Source organism: Lactuca virosa, chromosome 5, assembly GCF_052849685.1.
Source record: "Lactuca virosa cultivar CGN04683 chromosome 5, Lactuca_virosa_CGN04683_v6, whole genome shotgun sequence".
Taxonomy (NCBI): Eukaryota; Viridiplantae; Streptophyta; class Magnoliopsida; order Asterales; family Asteraceae; genus Lactuca; species Lactuca virosa.
The window spans coordinates 358,613,827-358,624,140 of record NC_136430.1 but is presented as its reverse complement, the minus strand read 5'-3'; the positions used below and the strand labels follow the sequence as shown (position 1 = coordinate 358,624,140).

The following is a 10,314-nucleotide window of genomic DNA, read 5'->3' as shown; positions in this document are numbered from 1 at the left end:
CTGTCATGCCTTCTTTCTTAGGTACCGCATGCACCAGAATCACCCATTGGCTATCCGATATTAAGTAAACAATTCTGGCATCCAAGAGTTCGACTACCTCTTTCTTAACTTAATATTGCATGGTTGGGTTCAATCTTCTTTGTCGTTGCACCACTGGTTTAGCTCCTTCTCCCAAATTAAATTTATGTGAACAATATGAGGGCCTAATGCCCTTGATATGCTTGATATTCCAAGCGATGGAATTCTTTTGTTTCTTGAGTACTCTAGCTAATCTTTCCTTCTCCTTTTGTGTGAGATCAGCTGCTATTATGAATGGCTTTTGCTTATTTTCTTCCAATAATGCATACTCGAGATATATAGGCAAAGCCTTTAATTCGATTTTTGGTTTTTGTTCAGTGACCACAACGTGGGCATCTTGCTACTTCATGGTGTCACAAGTGTGCTCGTAAGATTGTATGAAATCTGAATGACATGGCGTAGTGGTGTTATTACCACGTCATGGTGGGTCTTCAATAGCCTTTTTCAGTTCATTGTACCTGTTCTCTTCTAGTAGCTTCTCCAGTTCTTGCAAATCATGTTCAACATCAAAATCACCTTCTTGTATAATCATGTAACCTCAATTTCCTTGTCCTTCGATCCACGTAACTCTTTTTCCAAAATTTCATCATAAACATCTACCAAAAAACTCATGTCGTCACTTATTCTTGAATGTTGTGTTGCTCTGTTAACCCTGAAAATTACAACTTCTTCTCCAACTCGAACTATGAGTTTGGACTCTCTTATGTCTACCAAAGCTCGGGCGATGCTCAAAAAGGGCCTTCCAAGAAAAATTGGCACTTTATCGTCTTCCTCCATATCTAGAACAATGAAATTTACGGGAAAAACAAACTTGTAATTTTTAGCTAATAAATCCTCAAAAATCCTTGTTGGAAAGGTGATTCTTTTGTTTGCTAAGTGAATGGCCATGCGAATTGGTCTTGGTTCTTGTAGGTCAAGTTTCTTGAAGAATGAATAAGGCATTAAGTTAACATTTGCTCCCGGATCTGCTAGACCGTAGCTTGTGGCTAGATTTCCGAATTGGCATGGAAGTGTTAAACTACCTGGATTACCCAACTTTTTTGGTAGCATGTTTAACATAGCTGTTGAATAGGTTTTGTTTAGTACAACTTTAGACACCTCCCCCCTTTTCTTTCGGTTTGTTAGAAGATGCTTTAGGAACTTTGCGTATTTTGGAATTTGAGCTAAGGCTTCAATGAATTAGATATTGATTTGATGGGAATTAATGTGCTCTAGTACCTTCTGGTAGTCTTTGTGTGACACCAGTCAAAGTTTGGTCAAAAATAAATTGATCAATAATCGTAATTGGGATGAACCAAGTGGTAGAGTTTGTAACAAGGTTTCCAAAAATATAAAGAACACTGAAATCCGAGTTATAACGAAGAAGTTATGACCAATCGAAAATCCGCGATAAAACCGGCAAAACACTGTTCAGTGTAAAAAGTGAATTTTCGATAAAAGGCTTTTTAGCCTTAACAATCTAAATGAAAGTTGTACAATATGTTAAACCGAGAACGTTCATAAAAAGAACGTAAAAATCTGACTTCGCATGAGGAAGTTATGATTTTTCGAAGTTTCGGTTTAGCAGTAGACAGCTAAAAATTCGAACTATAAACCGACCGATATTTAGCCGACGCAACTTAAACGAGAATCGAAGGTCTCGTCAAAAGTAGCACAACGGTAAAAAGACAGACGAAAACGGCCGTCGGATGAAGAAGTTATGAATTTTTAACGGATTTCCTATCCCGGTCTGTTAAAAATAATAATATTAAAAATAAATTCAAAATCATCCAATGAAGTCTAAACGAAAGTCGTAGAGTATGATTTGACCTACGCGTGCATATAAAGAACGTCAAAAACGGAGCTCGTATGCGAAAGTTATGATTTTCGCACGTTTTTGGCACAAAAATCAAGAAAAATGGAAAACCGGGCAATTTCGCATGCAAGGCTTCGGACACGTCATCATCGCATGCGGACCTCCACGTGTCGTCTTCTGATTTGACCGAAGCTTTGCGTGGCACCTTCTGATTGGACCAAGTCCGAGGTCCAATGAGCAACCGACAACACTCGCAAGAGACACCCCGGAGATACCCCTCGGACACCCCTTCGCATGCGTGCACTCCTCCTATTGGACCGAAGCCTAGCCCGATCCGAAGACTCCATCTGTCCGAGCCTCGCACGTGTCCTTCGCTGCTGACCGACGTGTGGCTGCTGACTCTTCCTCACCTTCGCCAGCTATCCTCCTCGGCCGAACCCTCGCACCCCTATATAAAGGGTGCGAGCCTTCTCGGATGGAAGGACTTTTTCATCCCAAAAATCACCCAAATTCACATTTTCACCCCCCTCGACTTTCTCACGACCCCCCAAGGCCCCGGTATCATGTCTAAAGCCCGAAGCAAGCCCCGGAGCCCCGAAATTCTCGAGAAGTTATCCTCTCTCCTGCCGAAACTCTGCCCGATTTGAGCCGGTTTCTCGTCAAATAAACTCTTTCTGGGAAACGAAACGCTGCCCGAATCACCGCTTATCAAAGTGAGTTCATACCCCTATAATATACCCTTTTTAATGGTTTTATATGCTTTTTAGGGGGGAATACAAGTTTAACACAATAATAAATTGTGTCAATAACTGTATGTGATAATAATCACACAAAGTGTTTCCGTATGCTTTTAAGAATTACTAAATACTTTCAAAATGACTTGAAGCGATGTTAAATCTTTAAAGTCATGTAAACTCCGTTAAATTCTTTGAAAAATGTTTTATAAGATATTTCAAAGTATAAATCCCAAAATCATGTTTATATATGTTTAAAGATATAAATAAGATTTGAAGGGCATAGGACTAATGAATTATCTTATTTCCTTTTCCTTGTTTGGATGTGGAATTAAGGTTGTATCATTTGTCCGAAGGTCGTTTACTTCTTAATTATATATATATATATATATATATATATATATATATATATATATATATATATATATATATTATACATATATGAGTCTAAAAGGTTACCCCTTTTAGTATCATCACCTTTGTATCAGGCTGAGCAAAGGTGTTCACCCATGAGAAACCATGCTAATCAGATAGAACATATAAATTATAATAGGTATAATTTATGATTCAAAAGTAAATATACAAGTATGATTCACGACTGTATACTTTCCAAGGAAATTACCAAAATTCATTCAACTACACCAAGATATGTATAATACCTTTAATATACGAACAACATATTAAAGAAGTAAAGATACATCATACCGGGTTTGCATTAGCAAAGGAACTATACAGAGTACCATAGTTAGCAAACACGAGGTAATGCCGGGTTTGCATTAGCAAAGGTACTATATAGAGTACCCGAGTTAGCAAACACGAGGTAATAATACATCATGTCGTGTTTGCATTAGCAAAGGTACTATACGGAGTACCCGAGTTAGAAAACACGAGGTAATAATACATCCTGCCGGGTTTGCATTAGCAATGGTATTATACAGAGTACCAGAGTTAGCAAATACGAGGTAATAATACATAATACCGAGTTTGCATTAGCAATGGTGCTATACAGAGTACTAGAGTTAGCAAACACGAGGTAATAATACATCATATCGGGTTTGCATTAACCGAAGGTACGATACAAAGTACCAGAGTTAGCATTCACAGGGTAATAATAATACATCGTAAATCTCGTTGAAACAATAAATTTGTGAGACCCTTCACGGTGTACTTATCTAAGTACGACCTTTTAAGTCCTGAACTATTACCAGAATCTCTTGTAGGGAGAGCGTGAATTTGTGTATAGATCTATATGGGACTGACAATCCCGCACCTCTACTGTTCGCTACAGTTTGGCCGGCAGGCCTAGGGTGTCAAATATCATTCCATTCCGACGCCTGAAGAACGTCGCCGCAGGCATATCATTCATATTAGTATGGTTAATAGAACTCACATGGATAAAACAACGAGTGAATTACAAAGTAATATACTTCTCTTATAACAGTAAGAAAAGTTAATTACATCCCGACCAAATATACCTTCAGTAGCTTTTACTTACAGTAAAAGCTACGTATCATGAAATCAAGTATTGTACTTTTGGTTTTGAACATTTAAAACCACAAGGCAGTATTATGGATAATACAATACTTTCCAGGATTAATACTAAGGTTTTTACTAGAGAACAGATATAACTAAGAACACTTTTACAAATGAAAACGGTTTATAGGATTAAACCACTTTTACAAATGAAATGGTTTATGGGATTAAACCATTTATACAAAGGAAACGGTTTATGGGATTAAACCACTTATACAAAGGAAACGGTTTATGGGATTAAACCACTTATCAAATGAAACTTAGTTATTCAATCTTTGTAAACTAGTATAACATAAAAGACCTTTTGTGGTTAATTCTATAATTCCTTAGTTATTACATCAGAGTTGTACATATGTAATATCCGATTGACAGTGAAATGTGTGACTTCCGCCTTACTTCATGTTCCTTTTTTGGTTGTGGGCTTAGGGCAGATACACCCATTTGACTGTCCATTCGATATTGGTTTATATATAATCAGTATAAACTAAGTAATTACAGAGGGAAACTATTGAGGTTATTAGTTAATCACCTCAGGAAATATAGGATTTCCTGGTGAAACCAGTGAACTTATTCAAAGAAACTTAGGGTATACTTAACAGAACTAAAATACTTATGAACTCACCAGCTTAAATGCTAATCTACTCTTTCCAAATAACTTGTATTCTCAGGAATCCAGTAGACAGGTACACTCCCGAAGCTTTTGAGAAGACTACCTAGTACCGTACCGCGACTCTTGTCTTCTACTGTACCTACTTTAGTGTTTGAATATGTAATGATTAAACACTTATGTAAAACTTATACTTATTAATGCAATGGTTGTTTGTACTTTGATTACTATATTACATGTGTTGTGATACTTACCTAAAATCCTCCACCCCCGAATGTTTCCGCCATTCTGGTTTAGGGATGCGACATCTTTGGCATGTGTATCTTGCTTTGCTCGACTAGGAAAAGGTAGCGGTGGACGGTATGGCTTAACGGGTTCAGCATTTTTATTTTTAAATGATTTCGACGTCGTGGTATCTTCACCATGTCATGGTGACTGTTCAGTGTTTTTTTATTGACTTGCCACTCGTCCTTCCTGCACAAAATCCGAGTTATTATTATTAATAGGAGTTAAATGGGTAACCATTTTCCCACTTCTTGTTGTTATAGCCTAGTGTTTCCTGGTTGTGTGCTCGGTAATATTTCGTTGAATTGCTTTGATAGATACCCGATTTGTTGCTAAATATTCTTGATTACAGCTTGCTAATTTATAAGTACTGCTTCAGTATCATCATGTCTCTCTTCTGATGCGGAAGCAAAACTAGCAAGCATTGCCTCAAAATCAGGTTTCTTCTCGGGATCCAGTTCCTCTTTTTGGTAGAAGCCTCTTGCTTTTTGTTCATATTTGTCTTCTTTGGCTTTCTTTTACTCATCATAATGTAACCACTTCTTTTTGGGCTTTCTCTAGTCTTCGTCATAACGATCACCGCTCGAATAGCAAGCTTAGGCCTTTCACCTTCCATTTTCATCTAGATCTCAATTTTTGGTTAAATGTGGTCAGTTACAATTTTCACACCCCACTCGTATTGCATGTATTGTTTGATTTATTTTTGTCATCCTTTTATCCAAGTTATGCAACATTGCTAAGACTGTTGCCATATCATCTGAAGCAGAATTTACAATTCCCCTAGTTACATCTTGTCGAGGGTTATGATATTCTCTTGAATGTTTGGAGAATTCCTCGGTTAGCTTCTTGATTACCACAGGTGCCTTCTTTGTGAGGGGCCCTTGAGGATTAAGGAGTTTCCTAGCCGTTATGTTTACCCCATCATAAAACATTGCTATTTCTTGTTGCACATTTAGATCTTTTTGGGTACAGTTTCTAAGTAATCCATTATAGCGCTTACATGCCTCGTACAAAGACTCCTACGTTTTATTCGAAATTTGCAGTGGCCTTCATCAGTTTGGAAACCTTTGATGGCGGGAAAGATTGTTGTATGAATTCTTCACGCATTTGCGCCCATGTGGTTATTGCGCCAGGTGGAAGTGCTTTTAGCCAGTCCTTTGCTACACCCTTAAGAGTCACAAGGAACATTCTTAGTAAAACTGTCTCGCGTGGTATGTTGAAGTAGTCGACGATATCATTGACCTCATCAATGTGCTTATTGCATCCCCGTGGTCTTTCCCATGGAATGGTATGTCTTTTAATTGAGCAAGTATGTGTCCTTTTAACTCGAAGCTAGCTGTGTTAGGAATTGTGGGTTGCACAAGACCTGATCCGGTCTCTTTATGCATTCGTCTCTTGTATGCCTCCATAGTCATGTCGGCAATGTCCACCATCTTGTTTTTGGGATCACTTTCTTTTTCTGATTCTGTTTCGGGCTCCTATCCGACTTCCTTTTTGTTAGGAGTCTTCTTAAAAATTTCGAATTTTCTTTCTAGAGTCTTTTTGTTTGATTCTCTAAGTTTTGTTGTCATCTTCTCATGGAATGCTGAGTAAGGATCGTCAAATGGTGATATGATTGGTGTTTTCGATATTCGGGTCATAAATCACTAAAACAAAAACAGATGAAACGCGTAAAAAGAACAAAACAAAAAATGAAAACTAACTGTTTGATGACCACGCCATGTTGATTATTGCCACGACGTGGTAAATCTATTAGAAGAAAAATAAAACCAAAATTAAGAAATAAAATGGACAGAAAAATTCTTAATAAATACCAGATAAAAACTAACTAAAAATTGACAGTTCCCCGACAACGGTGCTGAATAGCTGATGTGAATAATTATGCACTAGTTTTAACCAACTAATGTAACTAATTATTACTCCTAAGGCAGTGTACCTAGTCGAAAATAGAATAACACAAATAGTTGGGTATCGAACACAAAGAACAAAATTTCTAGCTAGTTTTATCTTCTAAAGTTACCTAAATTACTACTTAATTAAAAATGGGTTTTCTCTAGTTTTGCAAGACTAGAAACTCAATTAATCAAACTAAAACTTAGAAATGAACTAATTATCAACTAATGAAACACTAAGCAAAACATAAAAAGCAAGAAATACAAAACATGATTTTAATCAAGATAAATGAGTGACTTTCATTTAGATTCGATACACTTGCTATTATGGTTGATTTAATGGAAGTGCAATGGATTAATACTTCGTTGATTACCGATTGCTAAGATGCCCTGATTAATGTTCACTAACCTAATTCTTTAGCAAATAAGTTCATTCATACGGTGATCAAGTGGATAAACTAACAACTTTACTAATGTTTAGTTCGAGTTATGTTAGAATTATAATGGATTGCAACATGCTGACTCCCAGGTATCATATTTATTGAATTATATTCATTTTTTAGGGCAACTCGACGAGTATGAGGTCCCAACTCGCCGAGTAGAGATGGATGTTGAGAAAAAAACTTTTGAGAAACACTTGAACAAACGTTAGTACAAGTTATATATTGCGGAATGAAGTTAATCTCAAAGGATCATAAAGCTCAACAATAATAAGTTAGAGTCGTTAGGTGTAGAAATGTAATTGCGAAAAGTAAGGAAATGTAAATGACAACAAGTTATATATCAAGTAAACACTAAGCTGATTCTTAACAAGGTTTGTATTCAAACCAAGTTAGTATATGTGATCAGCTTAAAGTGAATGAAGTCACGAGGACTTGCTCCGAAGGAGAGTTTGAGAGTTCGATCTTAATATACGAGAATAAGTTCAGTAAGATATTTAGAGAGTAAGAATAAAGAGAGCATAAGATATATTGAGAGATAAGAGAATGATAGATGTGAAGGTAGAGGTAGTTCATTTAACAACGGAGTACTCTATTTATAGAGTTCCGAGAAATTACATGAGAAGTAAAAAAAGACTATAATTCTGATAGAAGTGTCCATGAAAGGTACACTGGACAATACAATGTAAATAGAAAAGATAAAACTAGGTCTTTGTTGCTGAGGAAATCGCTGCGGATAGAGAAACTGATTGTGGTTCAGAGATCATTGCGGTTGGAAAGATGACTTCGGATTGACTAATTTTAAGAGCTTCACTTTCTTGCTTCAAAATTTTCCTCCTAAGTTACCTCTTCAACATTTCTACATGTTAAGATTTAAGAACTTGATCAGCAACCACCAAAGTTTTCTCACTTCACTCAGCCAAGTGATCCTCCTTGTGATTTCAAATTTTACTTCGTCAGTCGTGTGCTTCATCCTCTGAACCAAAGTCAGAGTGACTTCCAGTTGCATGCGGGTCAGGCAGTACATATCTGTGATGGGGACGAAGTATTTGACGTTGCTGTTGACTTTTTTGAACACAACTCCCAATTCTAGAAAGTTGGTTGCACCTAAGGATCGATCTTGATATCCTTCGGTGAAGAAAGGAGTTGGATCAAGTGGAGGGAGGTTGAACTTTTGAGCAGGGGCTGGATGAATGTCAGCATCAATTTTGGCAATGTCACAAACTGCGTATTTCAGGTACTCGCAAGCTTTTTCATATGCAATATTCATCTTTGGATGTTTTTCAGACTTGATCTGAAAAACTCTAGCAATCAAGAATACTTCCTCCGGATTCATGCAGGAAAAGTCTGCTTGAGTTCGGATATACTCATCACCTCTTCTTGTCAGTGTGTACTGAACAAAGTCTAACTGCATAAATCTTTGGATCTTATAGCTCGTGACTCCGGAGGGTCTATCGTTAGACCAAATGCTTTCGAATGTTGAACCATGCTTGGCATGAAAACGACTGAGTCGTTCAAACTCAAGGGGAAGTCTTTGTTCATCTAGTAGATTGCGGTCGAAGGTGTCAAAGACACTAAAGAACTTGCAATTGGGAGAGATTGGGATATCCCAATATCAATCCGAAGGAGGTTCAACATAGGTCAAGACTGGGCTATAGTCCTCATCAAGTAGTCTTCTAGTAGGATTGACCCATGAGTTGATCAACGTTTCATCCATTGTCATATCCAAACTATGTTCTCTCCAGATCAATTCAGCAAATTTTGCTGCTTTCTAGTCTTTCTTCCTTTCCTGGGTTGCAGGGGAGTCATTGGAGTGTTCGGATGACATGGTTGGCTCCATATTTTTGAAGTGTAGTGGAGTTTCTTGACGAGGTGGGGATTGATGAGTTTCTTGAATCGGAGAGTATTCTTGATGCGGTGAGTGTTGTTCTTGTTGTGGAGAGTGTTGTTCTTGTTGGCGAGAATGTTGAGGAGATTGATGAATTTGAACAGGAGAGGGAGGCTTGTGTACATCCGCAGTTGGATTTTGAGTTTGCTGAGAAGGGTGTTGTTGATTTTCGATCCTTGGTGGTGATGTACGAAAGTGAGATGAACCAAAGGTTGGAATGGGAATTGCTTTAGTATATTGATGATATTGAGGATTTGATTCTTCACTTCCCCCTTTTCAGGAAGCAACATCCCATTGCTCCTCAAACCATTGACAGAGGCCATTAATCTTGCAGAATGTGGTGGTAAACTGAGACTTGATTAGATCCGAGAATTGAGTGTTGGAAGGAACTTCAGTATTAAATAGCTGGTTGTAGATTGCTTTGGTCAACCGCAAGATTTCATCAATAATGGAGTTAGCCGTGAGAGAACGTCTTAGGCCGTTGATTGTTGTATAGAGCATAGAGAGAGCTGATTCATACGCATTGTGAGTTTCCTTCACAAGATTATTGGAGGAGATAGCTTGATTCTCCAAGGTAGATTTGAGCTCATCCTTGAGAGCAGTGACTTCCTTTATGAGATGTTCTGCGCTAGAGAGAAATTGTTTATGATGAGCAGTTATGTTGTTGTCAAGGGCTTGAATACCCATTTCCACCATTAGAGAGAGTCTTTCAGCATCCAATATTTCTCTCGTCTCTAGTCTCTCAATCCTTTCTGCTAGGGACTGCGGACCACCAATTTCTGAGTCCTGCGGTTGGGAACTGGTGACTGCAGCCAAAATCTTGTCAACTTTGGACTGAAGAGAGAGGAATTCTTTTCGGGATATAGCAAGCTTCTTTTTTTTCTTTTTCTCTTTGGGCTTGGAGGTGGAGTGTTGAGAACCACTAGACTCTTCGTCTTCATCGAAGATCATAACAAAATCATCGGAGTGAGTTGGCTGAGTGACTTCATCAATGTCAAGATCATCGAGTCCGAGCGTTGGTCCCGAACTGATTGCAATTACGGTGCCATCTTCATTAGATCC

General features: G+C 37.9%; 1 protein-coding gene across 1 annotated transcript; it reads right to left on the bottom strand.

The window, feature by feature from the left end:
• Positions 1-606: 606 nt before the first annotated feature.
• On the bottom strand, positions 607-1,128 carry LOC145113499 (uncharacterized). Its single transcript, XM_079049578.1, has one exon. It carries the CDS (start codon positions 1,126-1,128, stop codon positions 607-609), a length of 522 nt encoding a protein of 173 aa, XP_078905704.1.
• Positions 1,129-10,314: the final 9,186 nt, after the last annotated feature.